Here is a 19,841-nt window from a genome sequence, read left to right as displayed (position 1 = left end):
TCTTGGTACACTTCTGAGCCTGCCTTTCTTCTCACCTCACCTGAACTGCCCCAGAAAAGGAGAATGAAAGAGAACTACTCAAAAGGAAGTTAATTGGAGCCTTTCTTCTTTTTCAGGTTCAGATCTACACTATGTCCTCTTTGCACTTTATTTGTCTTTATCTTCAAGGGAACGTGTGTCATGGGTTGGAGAACAGAGAATGTCACATTTCCTTTTCCTCTTTCATCTCTCTCTCTTTCATTTACCTCCTGGGGAAACAGAACAGTAGGTTGTGACACCACCAAACTGATACTACACTGACTGACTGGTTACAATGACACCATACTCCCTATAATATAGTGCACTACTTTTGACTAGGGCCCATAGGACTCTGGTCAAAAGTAGTGCTAAATGTAGGGAATAGACTGCCATTTTGGTTGCTGACTGACAGTGCCTGGCCTACAGTTCTCTAGGGAGGGTCGGAGAAGGTTCTAGAGCTCTCAGCTGGGCCCAAAGATGTTCCATAGAATGTCTGGAACTCCCTAGAGCGAAAGACTGGGTTCGATGTTTGATCCTGGGCAAGAACACCACAATCTGGGTCAGTGTGTCTGCTGTTTCCATAAACAGGCCACATTACTAAGTCAAATATGGATGTAGGACTGGTTCACAAAGTAAACTAGTGCAGATACAACATCAATGGATGGCTTTTATAAGAGTAGAATATCAGTGACCAGTGGTAATACAACATCAATGGATGGCTTTTATAACAGTAGAATATCAGTGACCAGTAGTAATACAACATCAATGGATGGCTTTTATAACAGTAGAATATCAGTGACCAGTAGTAATACAATAACAATGGATGGCTTTTATAACAGTAGAATATCAGTGACCAGTGGTAATACAACATCAATGGATGGCTTTTATAACAGTAGAATATCAGTGACCAGTGGTAATACAACATCAATGGATGGCTTTTATAACAGTAGAATATCAGTGACCAGTAGTAATACAACATCAATGGATGGCTTTTATAACAGTAGAATATCAGTGACCAGTAGTAATACAATAACAATGGATGGCTTTTATAAGAGTAGAATATCAGTGACCATTGGAAATCTATCTGCACTTCTAATGCTATAATTTCATCAGTAGATTATATATATTTCACTATATATCCTCCAGGACCGTCCTACAGTGGGCTAATGTATAGTTGTAGTGCAGCACTCCCAAGGAAGCTAAGAATAGCAACATCATTTCTTTGAAAGGGTCGGGTGCTGTGTTGTGTTAGTTGAGACCAGGAACAAACAAATGATCTATGATTAAGGTTTTAAGATTTCTGAAAGAAGAGAGACTGACTGATGGCTACGTTTCACTTCAGGTTGCTAACATTGCTGAATGTGTTATTTTGTCTTATCTGCTAATGGTTTTCCTCTCAGTGTATGAGGGCCTGTAGCAAAAGCTGTCTACTCTGTGAAAAGCAAGCTTTGTGCAACAGGAAAATAAATGTGATTGTGGGTTGTTGTAGGTAACATCTCTAGCCAGCTAGTTAACATATAGCCAGTAGCTAACTATCTAGCTATCTAGCACTGTACACTAACGATAACTAATTATGTGAGAGAAACAATAATAGCTACCCATATTGACAAAGTGAAAACATGTATTTAGAAAATGTTTGCTAATTTACAGAAAATGAAATATATAAATATCTCATTTCCGTAAGCATTCACACCTCTGAGTCAATACATGTTAGAATCCCCTTTGTAGCGACTGGGTGTATTGATACACCATCCAAAGTGTAGTTAATAACCACATGTAGTGACTGGGTGTATTGATACACCATCCAAAGTGTAGTTAATAACCACATGTAGTGACTGGGTGTATTGATACACCATCCAAAGTGTAGTTAATAACCACATGTAGTGACTGGGTGTATTGATACACCATCCAAAGTGTAGTTAATAACCACATGTAGTGACTGGGTGTATTGATACACCATCCAAAGTGTAGTTAATAACCACATGTAGTGACTGGGTGTATTGATACACCATCTAAAGTGTAGTTAATAACCACATGTAGCGACTGGGTGTATTGATACACCATCCAAAGTGTAGTTAATAACCACATGTAGTGACTGGGTATATTGATACACCATCTAAAGTGTAGTTAATAACCACATGTAGTGACTGGGTGTATTGATACACCATCCAAAGTGTAGTTAATAACCACATGTAGTGACTGGGTGTATTGATACACCATCCAAAGTGTAGTTAATAACCACATGTAGCGAATGGGTGTATTGATACACCATCCAAAGTGTAGTTAATAACCACATGTAGCGACTGGGTGTATTGATACACCATCCAAAGTGTAGTTAATAACCACATGTAGCGACTGGGTGTATTGATACACCATCTAAAGTGTAGTTAATAACCACATGTAGTGACTGGGTGTATTGATACACCATCTAAAGTGTAGTTAATAACCACATGTAGCGACTGTGTGTATTGATACACCATCTAAAGTGTAGTTAATAACCACATGTAGCGACTGGGTGTATTGATACACCATCCAAAGTGTAGTTAATAACCACATGTAGTGACTGGGTGTATTGATACACCATCCAAAGTGTAGTTAATAGCCACATGTAGCGACTGGGTGTATTGATACACCATCCAAAGTGTAGTTAATAACCACATGTAGTGACTGGGTGTATTGATACACCATCCAAAGTGTAGTTAATAACCACACCATGTCTGCTTCAAAAAAATGTAAACATCTACCAATTAGGTGCCCTTCTTTGCAAGGCATTGGAAAATATCATTGGTCTTTTATGGAATCTGTGTTGAATCTGTGTTTGACTAAGGGATCTTACAGATAATTGTATTGTGGGGTACAGAGGTGAGGTAGTCATTCAATAATCATGTTAAACACTATTATTTCATACAGAGTGACTCCATGCAACGTATTATGTGACTTGTTAAGCACAGTTTTACTGCTGAATTTATTTAGGCTTGACATAGAAAAGTGGTTGAATACTTATTAAATCAAATCATTTCAGCTTTTCATTTTTAATTACTTTCTTAAAATTTCTAAAAACATAATTCCACTTTGACATTATGACACAATATGTCGATTTGAATCCATTTTAAATTCAGGCTGTATTACAACAGAATGTGGAGAAAGTAAAGAGGTGTGAATATTTTCTGAACGCCCTGTCTATCTTTACACCAGCAAAAGCTGATGGGTGGCATGTCCATCATAGAGAATAATGGTTCTGGCTAACTGACGTTAGCTAAGTAGAGGCTACATTCCTAGGCTCATATGGTTCTGGCTAACTAACGTTAGCTAAGTAGAGGCTACATTCCTAGGCTCATATGGTTCTAGCTAACTAACGTTAGCTAAGTAGAGGCTACATTCCTAGGCTCATATGGTTCTGGCTAACTAACGTTAGCTAAGTAGAGGCTACATTCCTAGGCTCATATGGTTCTGGCTAACTAACGTTAGCTAAGTAGAGGCTACATTCCTAGGCTCATATGGTTCTGGCTAACTAACGTTAGCTAAGTAGAGGCTACATTCCTAGGCTCATATGGTTCTGGCTAACTAACGTTAGCTAAGTAGAGGCTACATTCCTAGGCTCATATGGTTCTAGCTAACTAACGTTAGCTAAGTAGAGGCTACATTCCTAGGCTCATATGGTTCTGGCTAACTAACGTTAGCTAAGTAGAGGCTACATTCCTAGGCTCATATGGTTCTAGCTAACTAACGTTAGCTAAGTAGAGGCTACATTCCTAGGCTCATATGGTTCTAGCTAACTAACGTTAGCTAAGTAGAGGCTACATTCCTAGGCTCATTCTGTATCAGCATAAGATAGAAGATTGAAAGAGTCATTGCTATAATTCTAATAAAGTACTGACGTGTACAGATGTTTGTGACATGGACTCATTAACTTAACACTGATGGTTGTAATGATGTGTAGTTCAATGTATCTTACTTCATATAGCTTTTGCTCAGGCATCATTTTTACTTTCTCTCTATGCAAGAGATTCAAATTCTAGGCTTGTGTCCCAAATGGCACCCTATTCCCTATATAATGTCCTTCTTTTGACCAAAGCCCTGGTCAAAAGTAGTGCACTAAATAAGGAAAAGGGTATCATTTGGTGGGTAAAATAATCATGATAATATCTCCTTCTGAACTCACTCCATCCTGGTTAAATCATTATGTTCTCGTACTACTAATTAGAAGGGACAACGGACGACTAAGCAATATTTCATGGTTGGTTTATGCTTTCAAGCTGGTTTCCAATATTGTTAGTAATTCTGTTTATCAGTTTGGACATTACTGTCATTATGTATTGTCAAGGCTCTCATCCAGTTAGAGCAAGGCTGCGTATCAAATGACACCCTATTCCCTATGTAGGGCTCTGGTCAAAAGTACACTTTGTAGGGAATAGGGTGCGATTTGGGACACAGATGTTGTGTCATCCTCCTCAGCAGAAAGCAGAGATTAATTGTTGTTGAGTCTGGGAGTAAAGCTTGTCGTTTTAATTCATGAAAAGTTACAGGGACACTTGACTTGATCAGCTTTGATGGATTCTTTGATAATTGGCTTGTCATTTATGGATTACACTACTGAAAGATTGTATTCTACTACGATATTCTAAAAGAAAGTCATGCCATTTTTCCTTTGAAGTATTGATGGTGTTCTGGTAGAATGATGCATCATGGTAGTAGTATGTCTGTTTTACCTCCACATCATTTTCAATCTACTGTATATAATGTACCTTGAGAAGGGTGTTTGTATCCTCGTAGGTACAGTAGTATATATAGTGCAGTAAGTAAAATGAGCTTTTGCAAGTACGTATAGTGCAATGTAGAGGCCATTCCCTGGAATAGCAGTCTTTTATGAACCCTCCCTGGATAGCCTACACTACCTGTGAAATACTATTGGAGGATTTACACTCAGGCAGTGCAGCAGATATTTTACATCTCACCGCTGTCTCACCTGGACCGTGTCCCAAGTGACTACTTATTCCCTTACTTCCTCTGTCTCTCTCTCCTGTGCTGAGAGACAGAGAGAGACAGAGAGACAGAGAGACAGAGACAGAGAGAGAGACAGAGAGAGACAGAGAGACAGAGAGAGAGAGACAGAGAGAGAGACAGAGAGAGAGAGACAGAGAGAGACAGAGAGAGAGAGAGAGAGAGAGACAGAGAGAGAGACAGAGAGAGAGACAGAGAGAGAGAGACAGAGAGAGACAGAGAGAGACAGAGAGAGAGAGACAGAGAGAGAGACAGAGAGAGACAGAGACACAGAGAGAGACAGAGAGACAGAGAGAGAGAGAGAGAGAGAGACAGAGAGAGACAGAGAGACAGAGAGAGAGACAGAGAGAGACAGAGAGAGACAGAGAGAGACAGAGAGAGACAGAGAGAGAGACAGAGAGAGAAGGAGTGACAGAGAGAGAGAGACAGAGAGAGAAGGAGTGACAGAGAGAGAGAGTGACAGAGCGAGAGAGAGTGACAGAGAGAGAGAGTGACAGAGCGCTAGAGAGAGAGAGAGAAAGAGAGAGAGATGTTGATAGAGAAGATGTATGGCCCATCTTACCTTGGTGAAGGCAGCATCAGTCCCAGAGTCTTGTACAGGACTGTCCCCAGGATGAAAACAGGTGATCCATCCATGTCTGATGGGCAGAAGGAAATCAGTTTGGATACTGTTGGTTACAGGACAGTTTTGTTGTGGTTGTGGTTGTACAGTGTCTTATGAATGGGCTGGCCATCTGAAAGATGTAATAAACCTTAATAATCTCAACAACACTACAGTACATGTCACGCCCTGACCAGGTGAACTCTGCTATTTTGGTCAGGGTGTGGCATTTCTATGCTTTATTTTCTATGATTTTGTTATATCCTTTCTTTGTGTTTTATTTCTATGTTGGGCTCGGGGTGATTTCCCAATCAGACAGCTGTCGCTTGTGAAGTCTGATTGGGAATCACATTTAAGTTCCTTTTCCCCCACGATGTTTGTGGGTTGTTGTCTCCTTATTTGAGCACGTAACGTATTGGCAGTTCTTACTTGATTTTGTGTACATGTTTAATTCTAGTGTGTTAAATAAACATGTATTCGCTCCCAGCTGCGTTTTGGTCCGCTTCCTCGTCTCCCGACGACAAACGTTACAGAACAACCCACCAAACCAGGACCAAGCAGCGGGAGGAAAAGGAGCGCGAGAGATGGGCTCGCGAGGGAAAGGAGTTCTGGACCTGGGAGGAGATCATGTCGGGGAAAGGACCCTGGCGGAAGGATTCCCAGGTCGAGGAGGAAAAGCCAGCCGGTAGACGGAGTCGCAGGCGGCGGTCGAGGAGGCCCGGAAAACAGCCCCAAGAAATTTTTTTGGGGGGGCTAATGGGGTGGTCTGGAAGGGCAGAGGAAGAGCCCAGACCACTGCTCTCGTGGGGGATGACGGCGGAGGAAGAGAAGGAGATGAGGCGTTTGATTGAGGACCTGCAGAGGGAAGATCTGGAGGAGGAGCCATGGTATGCTGAGTTGCGCGCTGTGTCGCCAGTGCGCCCGCACAGCCCGGTGCGTCCGGTGGACATGCCCAGCACATGCCGTGCTAGGATGGGCATCCAGCCAGGACGAGTGGCTAAACCGGCTCCACGCTTCAGGTCACCAGTGCGTGTTCACAGTCCTGTCTGGCCCGTTCCTGTTCCCCGCACCAAGCCCACGGTGCGTGTCCCCAGTCCTGTCCGGCCCGTCCCTGCTCCCCGCACCAAGCCATGGTATGCAGAGTTGCGCGCTGTGTCGCCAGTGCGCCCGCACAGCCCAGTGCGTCCGGTGGACATGCCCAGCACATGCCGTGCTAGGATGGGCATCCAGCCAGGACGAGTGGCTAAACCGGCTCCACGCTTCAGGTCACCAGTACGTGTTCACAGTCCTGTCTGGCCCGTCCCTGCTCCCCGCACCAGGTTAGTGGTGCGTGTCCCCAGTCCTGTCCGGCCCGTCCCTGCTCCCCGCACCAGGTTAGTGGTGCGTGTCCCCAGTCCTGTCCGGCCCGTCCCTGCTCCCCGCACCAGGTTAGTGGTGCGTGTTCCCAGTCCTGTCTGGCCCGTCCCTGCTCCCCGCACCAAGTCAGTGGTGCGTGTCCCCAGTCCTGTCCGGCCCGTCCCTGCTCCCCGCACCAGGTTAGTGGTGCGTGTCCCCAGTCCTGTCCGGCCCGTCCCTGCTCCCCGCACCAGGTTAGTGGTGCGTGTCCCCAGTCCGGCCCAGCCCGTCCCTGCTCCCCGCACCAGGTTAGTGGTGCGTGTCCCCAGTCCTGTCCGGCCCGTCCCTGCTCCCCGCACCAGGTTAGTGGTGCGTGTCCCCAGTCCTGTCCGGCCCATCCCTGTTCCCCGCACCAAGCCCACGGTGCGTGTCCACAGTCCTGTCCGGCCCGTCCCTGTTCCCCGCACCAAGCCCACGGTGCGTGTCCACAGTCCTGTCCGGCCCGTCCCTGTTCCTCGCACCAAGCCCACGGTGCGTGTCCACAGTCCTGTCCGGCCCGTTCCTGTTCCCCGCACCAAGCCCACGGTGCGTGTCCACAGTCCGGCACGGCCCGTGTCTGGTCCACCGGTGCCCAATCATGTTCCGGTCGACGGCTCCGCTCCGGAGCCTGAGCATGCCGCTCCACAGTGGTCCAGTCCGGGCCAGAGGGGTAGGGCTAGGGTGGAGGCAGGGGGAGAAACACGCCCGGGGCCAGAGCCTCCACCGAGGGTGAGGCGCCCACCCGGGTCCCCCCCCTAATAGACTTTAGGTTGGTGCGCCGGGAGTACGCACCGTTGGAGGGGGGGTACTGTCACGCCCTGACCAGGTGAACTCTGCTATTTTGGTCAGGGTGTGGCATTTCTATGCTTTATTTTCTATGATTTTGTTATATCCTTTCTTTGTGTTTTATTTCTATGTTGGGCTCGGGGTGATTTCCCAATCAGACAGCTGTCGCTTGTGAAGTCTGATTGGGAATCACATTTAAGTTCCTTTTCCCCCACGATGTTTGTGGGTTGTTGTCTCCTTATTTGAGCACGTAACGTATTGGCAGTTCTTACTTGATTTTGTGTACATGTTTAATTCTAGTGTGTTAAATAAACATGTATTCGCTCCCAGCTGCGTTTTGGTCCGCTTCCTCGTCTCCCGACGACAAACGTTACAGTACAGGGTCAAAAGATAGTCATAAACCAACATATAAGGCCACAGACCCAGACAAACTCTTAATGATGGGCTTTATTTGGAGCTATAATTGGCCATTGTGCGCAGAAAGGCTTTCCAGGCAGCGAAACAAGCCACTTCATAACTTTCCTGCCAACAGCAATCAGCTAAATTGTCCTCTACAATGAACCATTGATAAAGGCTAAGGGATAGTCCAATGAACCATTGCCTGTAAGGCAGTGGTCACTTCAAGACGTTCCTAGTCAATCACCAAACACTTCTGTAGAAATGCCAAAAATAAAGGCTTGCACTCCTTTTATGTATTTGTGTTGTGCTGTTGGCGGGAGGTGCACATGATTCAGAAGCCCTGTTGGCGGGAGGTGCACATGATTCAGAAGCCCTGTTGGCGGGAGGTGCACATGATTCAGAAGCCCTGTTGGCGGGAGGTGCACATGATTCAGAAGCCCTGTTGGCGGGAGGTGCACATGATTCAGAAGCCCTGTTGGGGGAGGTGCACATGATTCAGAAGCCCTGTGGGTGGTAGGTGCACATGATTCAGAAGCCCTGTGGGTGGTAGGTGCACATGATTCAGAAGCCCTGTTGTCGGGAGGTGCACATGATTCAGAAGCCCTGTTGGGGGAGGTGCACATGATTCAGAAGCCCTGTGGGTGGTAGGTGCACATGATTCAGAAGCCCTGTGGGTGGTAGGTGCACATGATTCAGAAGCCCTGTGGGTGGTAGGTGCACATGATTCAGAAGCCCTGTTGGCGGGAGGTGCACATGATTCAGAAGCCCTGTTGGGGGAGGTGCACATGATTCAGAAGCCCTGTTGGTGGTAGGTGCACTTGATTCAGAAGCCCTGTTGGCGGGAGGTGCACTTGATTCAGAAGCCCTGTTGGCGGGAGGTGCACTTGATTCAGAAGCCCTGTGGGTGGTAGGTGCACTTGATTCAGAAGCCCTGTTGGGGGAGGTGCACTTGATTCAGAAGCCCTGTGGATGGTAGGTGCACTTGATTCAGAAGCCCTGTGGGTGGTAGGTGCACTTGATTCAGAAGCCCTGTTGGGGGAGGTGCACTTGATTCAGAAGCCCTGTGGGTGGTAGGTGCACTTGATTCAGAAGCCCTGTTGGCGGGAGGTGCACTTGATTCAGAAGCCCTGTTGGGGGAGGTGCACTTGATTCAGAAGACCTGTTGGCGGGAGGTGCACTTGATTCAGAAGCCCTGTTGGCGGGAGGTGCACTTGATTCAGAAGCCCTGTTGGGGGAGGTGCACTTGATTCAGAAGCCCTGTGGGTGGTAGGTGCACTTGATTCAGAAGCCCTGTGGGTGGTAGGTGCACTTGATTCAGAAGCCCTGTTGGCGGGAGGTGCACTTGATTCAGAAGCCCTGTTGGGGGAGGTGCACTTGATTCAGAAGCCCTGTGGGTGGTAGGTGCACTTGATTCAGAAGCCCTGTGGGTGGTAGGTGCACTTGATTCAGAAGCCCTTTTGGGGGAGGTGCACTTGATTCAGAAGCCCTGTTGGCGGGAGGTGCACATGATTCAGAAGCCCTGTGGGTGGTAGGTGCACTTGATTCAGAAGCCCTGTTGGGGGAGGTGCACTTGATTCAGAAGCCCTGTGGGTGGTAGGTGCACTTGATTCAGAAGCCCTGTGGGTGGTAGGTGCACTTGATTCAGAAGCCCTGTTGGGGGAGGTGCACTTGATTCAGAAGCCCTGTGGATGGTAGGTGCACTTGATTCAGAAGCCCTGTTGGGGGAGGTGCACTTGATTCGGAAGCCCTGTTGGCGGGAGGTGCACATGATTCAGAAGCCCTGTTGGGGGAGGTGCACTTGATTCAGAAGCCCTGTTGGTGCTGGTGCACTTGATTCAGAAGCCCTGTATACGGGTAAGCAGTGTTCCCATTTTGAACCATTTCATTGTGCCTACGGCTCCCACAACCTCGGCCATACTGGCCCACATGAGATTTCATAACTTTTAAAACAATGACCAGAGAGAGACTGTCAACAGAAAATAAGTGCTTTTTTATGAGTGAGTTCATGTCCAAGTTTATTCAGCACTGTCAACACTGTTATTATTCAACGCTATTACAAAGCAGAAAACTTGCTTCTCCTATCTTCCACTCGCGCTGCAATGAATGAGTAACGATGTGTATCGATAGCCCTGCGTTTTTATTATTATTAGCAGCTTGTCGTGTCTATTTCAATATTGAGGAATAGTTCACTTTCTCTGGTCATAGGAACGACATGAATTTGTGCATGAGGCAGATGTGGTGTGACTCGAGTTTTGAAATCAGGTGAAAGACAGTGTCCCTTCTCTCTGGTCAGATTCACCGGAGGAAAGGAAGGAGAGATCAGGGACCGTGAGAGGAGGACCCTCTGCTGTTCTCTACCTCTCTCTGCTGAGACTAATGCAGTGTTCAAAACAAATCTCTGACTTCAGTGCATTCAAGACAACTGGGAACTCTGAAAAAACTTGGAATTCCAAGTCGGAAACTCTGGCATCTTTCTGGGGCTCCGACTTTCCGACCTGAAGAGCACTCTTTGACTTCATTTTTTCCCGAGTTCCCCCAGTTGTCTTGAAAGCACCATGACCATCAGATGCAGGTACCATCAGTCCTGTAAAATAAAATTGCAAATTATTTGCAAATTATTTACATTTATGCGAGGAACCTTCCCAACTGCTCTCATGTCACCCCGCTCCTCCGCACACTCCACTGGCTTCCAGTTGAAGCTCTCATCCACTACATGACCATGGGGCTTCCCTATGGAACAGCAAGAGGAACTGCCCCTCCCTACCTCCCTATCTGCTCATCCACTACATGACCATGGGGCTTCCCTATGGAACAGCAAGAGGAACTGCCCCTCCCTACCTCCCTATCTGCTCATCCACTACATGACCATGGGGCTTCCCTATGGAACAGCAAGAGGAACTGCCCCTCCCTACCTGCCTATCTCCCTATCTGCTCATCCACTACATGACCATGGGGCTTCCCTACGGAAGAGCAAGAGGAACTGCCCCTCCCTAACTTCAGGCTATTCTCAAACCCCAACCCGAGGTCTCTTGGCCCTCCCACCCCTACGGGAGGGCAGCTCCCGCTCAGCCCAATCCAAGCTCTTCTCTGTCCTGGCACCCCGATGGTAGAACCAGCTTCCCCCTGAAGCTAGGACAACAATGCCCCCCCCCCCCCTTGTAGCTACATTATTGTGGGGAAATGTACTTTCTATGCCTGTGATATGTGGTTGTCCCACCTAGCTATCTTGAGATGAATGCACTAACTGAAATCTAATATGTTCTGAGAAGAACAATATAGGCAGGCCAGTTATATAGCCAATATGCTGTGATAATGTATTAGGCCTACTGCACAAACCTCATTCCTACAAAACGGTTTTTATTAGCTTAATGTTACATTTTTTAAGTCATGTTTAAAAAGAATCTGAGTGGTAGATCTAGGCTTGCTTTCTGACTGCAAAAGTGATCTTGACTCTGCTGTAAGGCAGCGATATGGAGGCTGTCGACACCTGTTGGAGCAGTTCTCTGGATCTCTGCTCCAAATGGAACCCTATTCCCTACAGAGGGCCCTTGGGCTCTGGTTAAAAGTAGTGCCCTATATAGGGATTAGGGTGCTACTTGGGAGGCTACCTGGATAGTTCTCCTTGCTAAACTTCTTGGCCACTCAGTAAGAGTGAGATGGTTTTCGGCATTGAGTTAGAAAAACAACTGCCATTTTGTCTATCATTGATACAGTCAAGACAAGACTGATTAAGCCAGTTAACCAAATTGTCTGTCACAGTCACGTACACTCGGCTCTGCACTGGCATGGCTTAAAAGGATACAAACATCAGCGGAGGCTGCTGAGGGGAGGATGGCTCATAATAATGGCTGGAACGGAGCGAATGAAATGGCATCAAACATGTGGAAACCTTTTGTTTGATTCCATTCCACTCCTCCTTTAAGCACTTTGAGATTGAGTTAATAAGGGAACTACAATATCTTTGGTTCTGCTTGTTTGCCAGGTCTCATTTACACAATTATTATCATAGAGTCATGGTAGATGTTGTCGATCACTGCCGTTGCTATACTGTAGCTGGGTCATTCCTACCGTACGGCGCCTTTTCTGTCTCCAGGAAATATCACTGCTTATTTATTGTAAAATGTGGATTCCAGAAGGATTTTAATATAAGGTCAGATGTCCTTTTCCTTAAAAACACAAAAATATCTTGAAAGGGAATGTTATGCATTTTTAACACGTTTTTGTGGACGTAGGTGTTTTTGCGATGTCCCTAGGTATTATTCATCAACTTCCATGAGAAATATGTCATTGTTTTATAGTCTTAGTTAAATTTTCTCTCATAAATTATAGAGAAAGTTCACAACATTTTTAAATATGTTAGATAGAGAAGTTCACCATTATGCTAGCTCAATCTTGTCCACATTTCCACGCTGTTAGTTTCCACCCTGTTAGTTTCCACCCTGTTAGGGTTATGCACCTAACAGGTTGGAAAATGCACCTAAAAGAATAGGTGCCTGAGCTTGACCAATATGTTTTTCTGAAAATCAAACATGTCCTTTTTCTGATAGAATCATATTTTTATATATATACAGTATATATACGCTTCCCCCCAAAGGTTATGATGTCCATAAGGCACAGGGTAGGAACGACCCAGCTAGTGCTGGCATTAGGAATGGAATGCTAGGTTTACAGTTGTACGCCACTAGATTCTAGAATGTTGGTCAAACTCCAGGCATTCTATTTTGATCAGTGGGGTCACATGATGGAGCAACAAAGGGGTCATTCTAGAGGAACTAACTACACATAATCAGCCATGACTACTGGACATTTGGAAATGAACCAATTTCTTACTGCACGAGTTCCAAATGCTGCTCAAAATACAGTAAAGAACATGGTTAAACACAGCCTGAAGAAGAGTCTCCTTATCCTGCTCCTGCTCCACCTCTTCTCCTCTTCCTCCTCCTCCTCGTCATCATCACTACCACCACATTCATATTCATCATCATCATCACCACCACCACCACCATCATCATCATCATCATCATCATCACCACTACCACCATATTCATATTCATCATCATCATCACCACTACCACCATATTCATATTCTTCATCATCATCATCATTAACACTACCATCATCATCACCACTACCATCATCATCATCATCACCATCATCACCACTACCATCATCATCATCATCATCACCATCATCACCACTACCATCATCATCATCATCATCACCATCATCACCACTACCATCATCATCATCATCACCATCATCACCACTACCATCATCATCATCATCACCACCATCATCACCACCACCATCATCCCCATCATCACCACCACCATCATCATCATCATCACCACCATCATCACCACCACCATCATCATCATCATCACCACCATCATCATCATCATCACCACCACTACCACTACCACCATATTCATCACCATCATCATCATGGTTGTGTTACCTGTAGACTGTGGTAGAAAGATGCCCTTGGGGATAACCACCTTGTCCTCAGAGTTCCTGGCCCAGTCCACCATGCCTTTACGTCCCTTCATAGGGAAGTTGATGTCAGTCATCACAGACACTGCCGGGAGCCTCTGGATGCTGGCCACTGAGGGTGACAAAACAAGGGAGGGAATTAGTTTGCTTAGGTTTAGTTCATGCTGCATAAAATCTTGCAGTTTACATACAGACAAGAAAGTTAAATGGATAACAAAATAATTACACCCACGACAGGAATACATGAACAATATTATATTTTTCCATTTATGTTGTCCACACATTATCACAAAACACTATTCAATTCAATTCAAAAGGCTTTATTGACATGGGAAACATGTGTACATTGCCAAAGCAAGTGAAATAGATAATAAACAAAAGTGAAATAAACAATCAGAAATAGAACAGTAAACTTTACACTCACAACGGCTTTAAAGGAATAGAGCCATTTCAAATGTCATTATGAGTGTAGCATATAGCTATGTACAGTGTTGTAACGTATCCTGTATGAGTGACAGGCAAAGGATGCTTCCTGACTGTCAAAAAGCATCTATATAGGCCTAGATGTTCTCTTGATAAAACCTCAGTGCTTTCTGAGGCTGTTGTTGCTCCACAGAATATGACTTCAGCCTCCAGACAAACTCTCAGTTCCCACCATGTACTTGCTAACTTGTAAATAGTGTGAAGTTTAGTTCACACACTGAGTGTCAGAAAGACAGTGCTGTAGCACAGACCTGGGTTCAAATACTATTTAATATAAGTTCAAATACTTTATATGGGTTCGATTGAGCTTGCCTGGTCTAATGAACCAATTGAAATGTCCCCAAACTGCAAACCCCACCCATCTGGCACCCCAGGCAGACTCAAGCAAACACTCAAAGTATTTGAAAGATTTCAATTTAGTATTTGAACTCAGGTCTGCTGGAGCATCAGTGCAATGTGAATCTCCATCACCCCATATGCTGATGGAACTCATTAACAATCAGTGCTTAATTTGAGCTGGATCCTGATGGAGCACCTCTCCATTCTGGACTGTTTTGTTCCGGAACCTACTTGCCCGGATCCAGTAGCGACATGAAAAAAAAGAGACTGTTTTCAATATAAAAATGTGAATAAAAAGGGATCAGAATTCATTCCAGTTGCCTCTTCTCCTGCCCCCTAAAATAAACATAATGTGAAAACGTCTATTTTCAGCCCGAACCTGATATTCTAAGAATTCATTTGTGTTGGGCCGGCCCGGGCTTATGGTTTGCACAACATTATAGGCATGTTTGAGACCAAGGCGTGGCCGGTACTGTGGTGGGAGAGAGAAGCGCACCTGTATCTCACTCAGAACTAGAATGAGATTCCCTTTCTATGATCTCTCCCTGTCTCTGCTAGACATGAGCCTGCAACTCTCATCTCTCCAGCATTGCACTTCATTTCTTTCCTTATAGAATCATAGCCATGACAAGGGGGCTGGAGGAGCTGCAGTACCTCTGATTAATTGAAATAAATTTGCCAAGTTATAGAATTACTGCTGTCAGTTCAGAAAGAAATGAAATACTGCAGAATACTACAACAGGAGTAGGCCTATAATTTAGACACAGAGGATTAAGAAGCTAAAAAATAAATTGCCTAGCTGTGGATTGTGTTCATGTAACCCAATCACAAAGCATATAGCCCGGGAACGCACCACAACTCTGTCAATAAACAGCATGCAGCCAGAACCAGGCTTTCACAATATTTCAAATACAATTGTGGAAAAACACAGGTCGGAAAGCAAATGGCTCCTGCCTAAAGGAGAAGACTCTAATCTGACTGTAGACCATTCAAATATTTGATAAACTTCCAAATAGGCCTACTGAGCAAACATTGTTTTACAAAGTAAAACAAGAGAGACAGGCTTTCAGCATGAGAGTATTAGCCATCGGCGGCCAGTGAGCTGTGCATCATTGGGTGAGTCAGTGAAACTGGAAAGCTTTTCTCGGACTGTCATTTCCTCCTCATATTGTACAATAAGTCTCCACACACCTAGGCCTAGGCTATTGATGGATTCAAGATGAGGTCGTTTTTATTGATATCAGTTTGTCAGTGTCAAAGTAGCCTGTCATTTCGATCATTTGTGCGGTATAAAAAAATATTAATCTAAAGTAATATAAAATGATGTACAATTGCACGAATTGTCTTTATAAAAGGCCATTCTTCCTGGACCCAAGTACAATGTTTTTGTCACGTCCTGACCATAGAAAGCTGTTATTTTCTATGGTAGAGTAGGTCAGGGCGTGACAGTTTTTTTTTGTAGTTTAGATTTTCTATGTTGTTATGTTCTAGTTTTTGTATTTCTATGTTGTTGTTTTTTGGGATGATCTCCAATTAGAGGCAGCTGGTCATCGTTCTCTAATTGGAGATCATACTTAAGTAGTTGTTTTTCCCACCTGGGTTTGTGGGAGATTGTTTTTGAGTTAGTGTATGTTGCACCGCTTTGTCACGGTTTGTTGTTTTTGTTCTTTAGTTTGTTTGTGTATCTTGCATAGTTTCACAGTTCAAAAAAATATGTGGAACGATACACACGCTGCCCTTTGGTCCCATTCTTCAGACAGCCGTGTCAGTTTTTCCCCATGTGACAACTTCTGTAAGGCCTCTACTCTAATCCTGTATGTCACTACACAAATGCAATGACATGCACTGCTTTATTATAATGTTCCAGTACTTCAGAGCCCCCTAAGGTCACCCCCTCTCACAACCTCAGAGCCCCCCAAGTCACCCCCCTCTCACGACCTCAGAGCCCCCCAGGTCACCCCCCCTCTCACAACCTCAGAGCCCCCAGGTCACCCCCCTCTCACGACCTCAGAGCCCCCCAGGTCACCCCCTCTCACGACCTCAGAGCCCCCCAGGTCACCCCCCTCTCACGACCTCAGAGCCCCCAGGTCACCCCCCTCTCATGACCTCAGAGCCCCGCAGGTCACCCCCTTCTCACGACCTCAGAGCCCCCAGGTCACCCCCCTCTCACGACCTCAGAGCCCCCCAGGTCACCCCCTCTCATGACCTCAGAGCCCCGCAGGTCACCCCCCTCTCACAACCTCAGAGCCCCCAGGTCACCCCCCTCTCATGACCTCAGAGCCCCGCAGGTCACCCCCTTCTCACGACCTCAGAGCCCCCAGGTCACCCCCCTCTCACGACCTCAGAGCCCCCCAGGTCACCCCCCTCTCACGACCTCAGAGCCCCCCAGGTCACCCAACTCTCACAACCTAATGGTGGAGTCTGACTTTAATGGTGGAGTCTGACTTTAATGGTGGAGTCTGACTTTAATGGTGGAGTCTGACTTTAATGTTGGAGTCTGACTTTAATGGTGGAGTCTGACTTTAATGGTGGAGTCTGACTTTAATGTTGGAGTCTGACTTTAAGGGTGGAGTTTGACTTTAATTGTGGGAGTCTGACTTTAATGGGGAGAGTTTGACTTTTCTGACTTTAATTGTGGAGTCTGACTTTAATGTTGGAGTCTGACTTTTCTGACTTTAATTGTGGAGTCTGACTTTAATGGTGGAGTCTGACTTTAATGGAGGAGTCTGACTTTAATGGTGGAGTCTGACTTTAATGGTGGAGTCTGACTTTAATGGTGGAGTCTGACTTTAATGGTGGAGTCTGACTTTAATGGTGGAGTCTGTCTTTAATAGTAGAGTCTGACTTTAATGGTGGAGTCTGTGTATATAAACGTCCCTGCAATGACAGCTTCTCTGCCACTCCGTTTCCAATCCACTTTCAGGCTCCAGCAATCAGGTAAGATATTGTCTCTGTCTCAAATGGCACTGATAGTGCTTTGGCTAAAAGTAGTGCAATAAACAGGGAACAGGGTGCCATTTGGGATGCAAAACACTTTTGCCAGTGTATAAAATAATGTGTAATAGTTACCAGTGTTGTGTTAAGATTGAGCGTTATCCTCTCTGTCTAAAGCCAAACTTATCCCATACATTGTTTATTTGGCTGAAAAGCATTTCAAACCAAGAAGGAAGGCATCACACCCAAACTATGTTCATTTTCATAATAAAGAATGAATACATTTCTAACCAAAATAAGATTTTATAATCTACTTACATTGTCCTCCAACAGAAGCTGAATAAAATCATATCAAAACCTTTCACACATGACTGTAGACTGTACAACACTCAGACATGACTGTAGACTGTACAACACTCACACATGACTGTAGACTGTACAACACTCAGACATGACTGTAGACTGTACAACACTCAGACATGACTGTAGACTGTACAACACTCAGACATGACTGTAGACTGTACAACACTCAGACATGACTGTAGACTGTACAACACTCAGACATGACTGTAGACTGTCCAACACTCACACATGACTGTAGACTGTACAACACTCAGACATGACTGTAGACTGTACAACACTCAGACATGACTGTAGACTGTACAACACTCAGACATGACTGTAGACTGTACAACACTCACACATGACTGTAGACTGTACAACACTCAGACATGACTGTAGACTGTACAACACTCACACATGACTGTAGACTGTACAACACTCAGACATGACTGTAGACTGTACAACACTCACACATGACTGTAGACTGTACAACACTCAGACATGACTGTAGACTGTACAACACTCACACATGACTGTAGACTGTACAACACTCAGACATGACTGTAGACTGTACAACACTCAGACATGACTGTAGACTGTACAACACTCAGACATGAATGTAGACTGTACAACACTCAGACATGACTGTAGACTGCACAACACTTACGCATGAATGTAGACTGTACAACACTCAGACATGAATGTAGACTGTGCAACACTGACACACCAAAATCAAAGATCAGATTTAAAATTGACCAAAGCTGGAGAGGTAATCTATGTCAACACCTAGTTATCATTATGCTGCATCTCTGCCATCCTAAAGAGCTAACGGTCCTAACCCTACACCAGGGGGTTGATGACATGGTTCAAGCCCCAGTCCTAACCCTATACCAGGGGGTTGATGACATGGTTCACGCCCCAGTCCTAACCCTACACCAGGGTGTTGATGACATGGTTCAAGCCCCAGTCCTAACCCTACACCAGGGGGTTGATGACATGGTTCAAGCCCCCTTCCTAACCCTACACCAGGGGGTTGATGACATGGTTCAAGACCCAGTCCTAACCCTACACCAGGGGGTTGATGACATGGCTCAAGCCCCAGTCCTAACCCTACACCAGGGGGTTGATGACATGGTTCAAGCCCCAGTCCTAACCCTACACCAGGGAGTTGATGACATGGTTCAAGCCCCAGTCCTAACCCTTCACCAGGGGGTTGATGACATGGTTCAAGCTCCAGTCCTAACCCTACACCAGGGGGTTGATGACATGGTTGAAGCCCCAGTCCTAACCCTACACCAGGGGGTTGATGACATGGTTCAAGCCCCCTTCCTAACCCTACACCAGGGGGTTGATGACATGGTTCAAGCCCCAGTCCTAACCCTACACCAGGGGGTTGATGACATGGTTCAAGCCCCAGTCCTAACCCTACACCAGGGGGTTGATGACATGGTTCAAGCCCCAGTCCTAACCCTACACCAGGGGGTTGATGACATGGTTGAAGCCCCAGTCCTAACCCTACACCAGGGGGTTGGTGACATGGTTCAAGCCCCAGTCCTAACCCTACACCAGGGGGTTGATGACATGGTTCAAGCCCCAGTCCTAACCCTACACCAGGGGGTTGATGACATGGTTCAAGCCCCAGTTCTAACCCTACACCAGGGGGTTGATGACATGGTTCAAGCCCCAGTCCTAACCCTACACCAGGGGGTTGATGACATGGTTGAAGCCCCAGTTCTAACCCTACACCAGGGGGTTGATGACATGGTTCAAGCCCCAGTCCTAACCCTACACCAGGGGGTTGATGACATGGTTCAAGCCCCCTTCCTAACCCTACACCAGGGGGTTGATGACATGGTTCAAGCCCCAGTCCTAACCCTACACCAGGGGGTTGATGACATGGTTCAAGCCCCAGTCCTAACCCTACACCAGGGGGTTGATGACATGGTTCAAGACCCAGTCCTAACCCTACACCAGGGGGTTGATGACATGGCTCAAGCCCCAGTCCTAACCCTACACCAGGGGGTTGATGACATGGTTCAAGCCCCAGTCCTAACCCTACACCAGGGAGTTG

The 19,841-nt window shown here is 45.9% G+C and overlaps 1 protein-coding gene across 5 annotated transcripts in view; it reads right to left on the bottom strand.

Moving 5' to 3' along the window:
- Positions 1–19,841, bottom strand: part of LOC115193521 (adhesion G protein-coupled receptor B3) — a 140,398-nt gene that overhangs the window by 108,151 nt on the left and 12,406 nt on the right. For all 5 annotated transcript variants that reach the window (XM_029752222.1, XM_029752225.1, XM_029752224.1 and 2 more), the window contains exons 2-3: positions 13,638–13,784; positions 5,582–5,657 (exon numbers count right to left, since the gene is read on the bottom strand). In XM_029752222.1, the coding sequence (XP_029608082.1) occupies positions 5,582–5,657; positions 13,638–13,784 (223 nt within the window). The remainder of the gene's footprint in view (positions 1–5,581; positions 5,658–13,637; positions 13,785–19,841) is intronic.

The sequence above is a fragment of the Salmo trutta genome, chromosome 5 (assembly GCF_901001165.1).
Source record: "Salmo trutta chromosome 5, fSalTru1.1, whole genome shotgun sequence".
NCBI classification, from domain to species: Eukaryota; Metazoa; Chordata; class Actinopteri; order Salmoniformes; family Salmonidae; genus Salmo; species Salmo trutta.
Note: the sequence above shows the minus strand (reverse complement) of the source record. Positions and strands in the feature narration are given on the sequence as shown.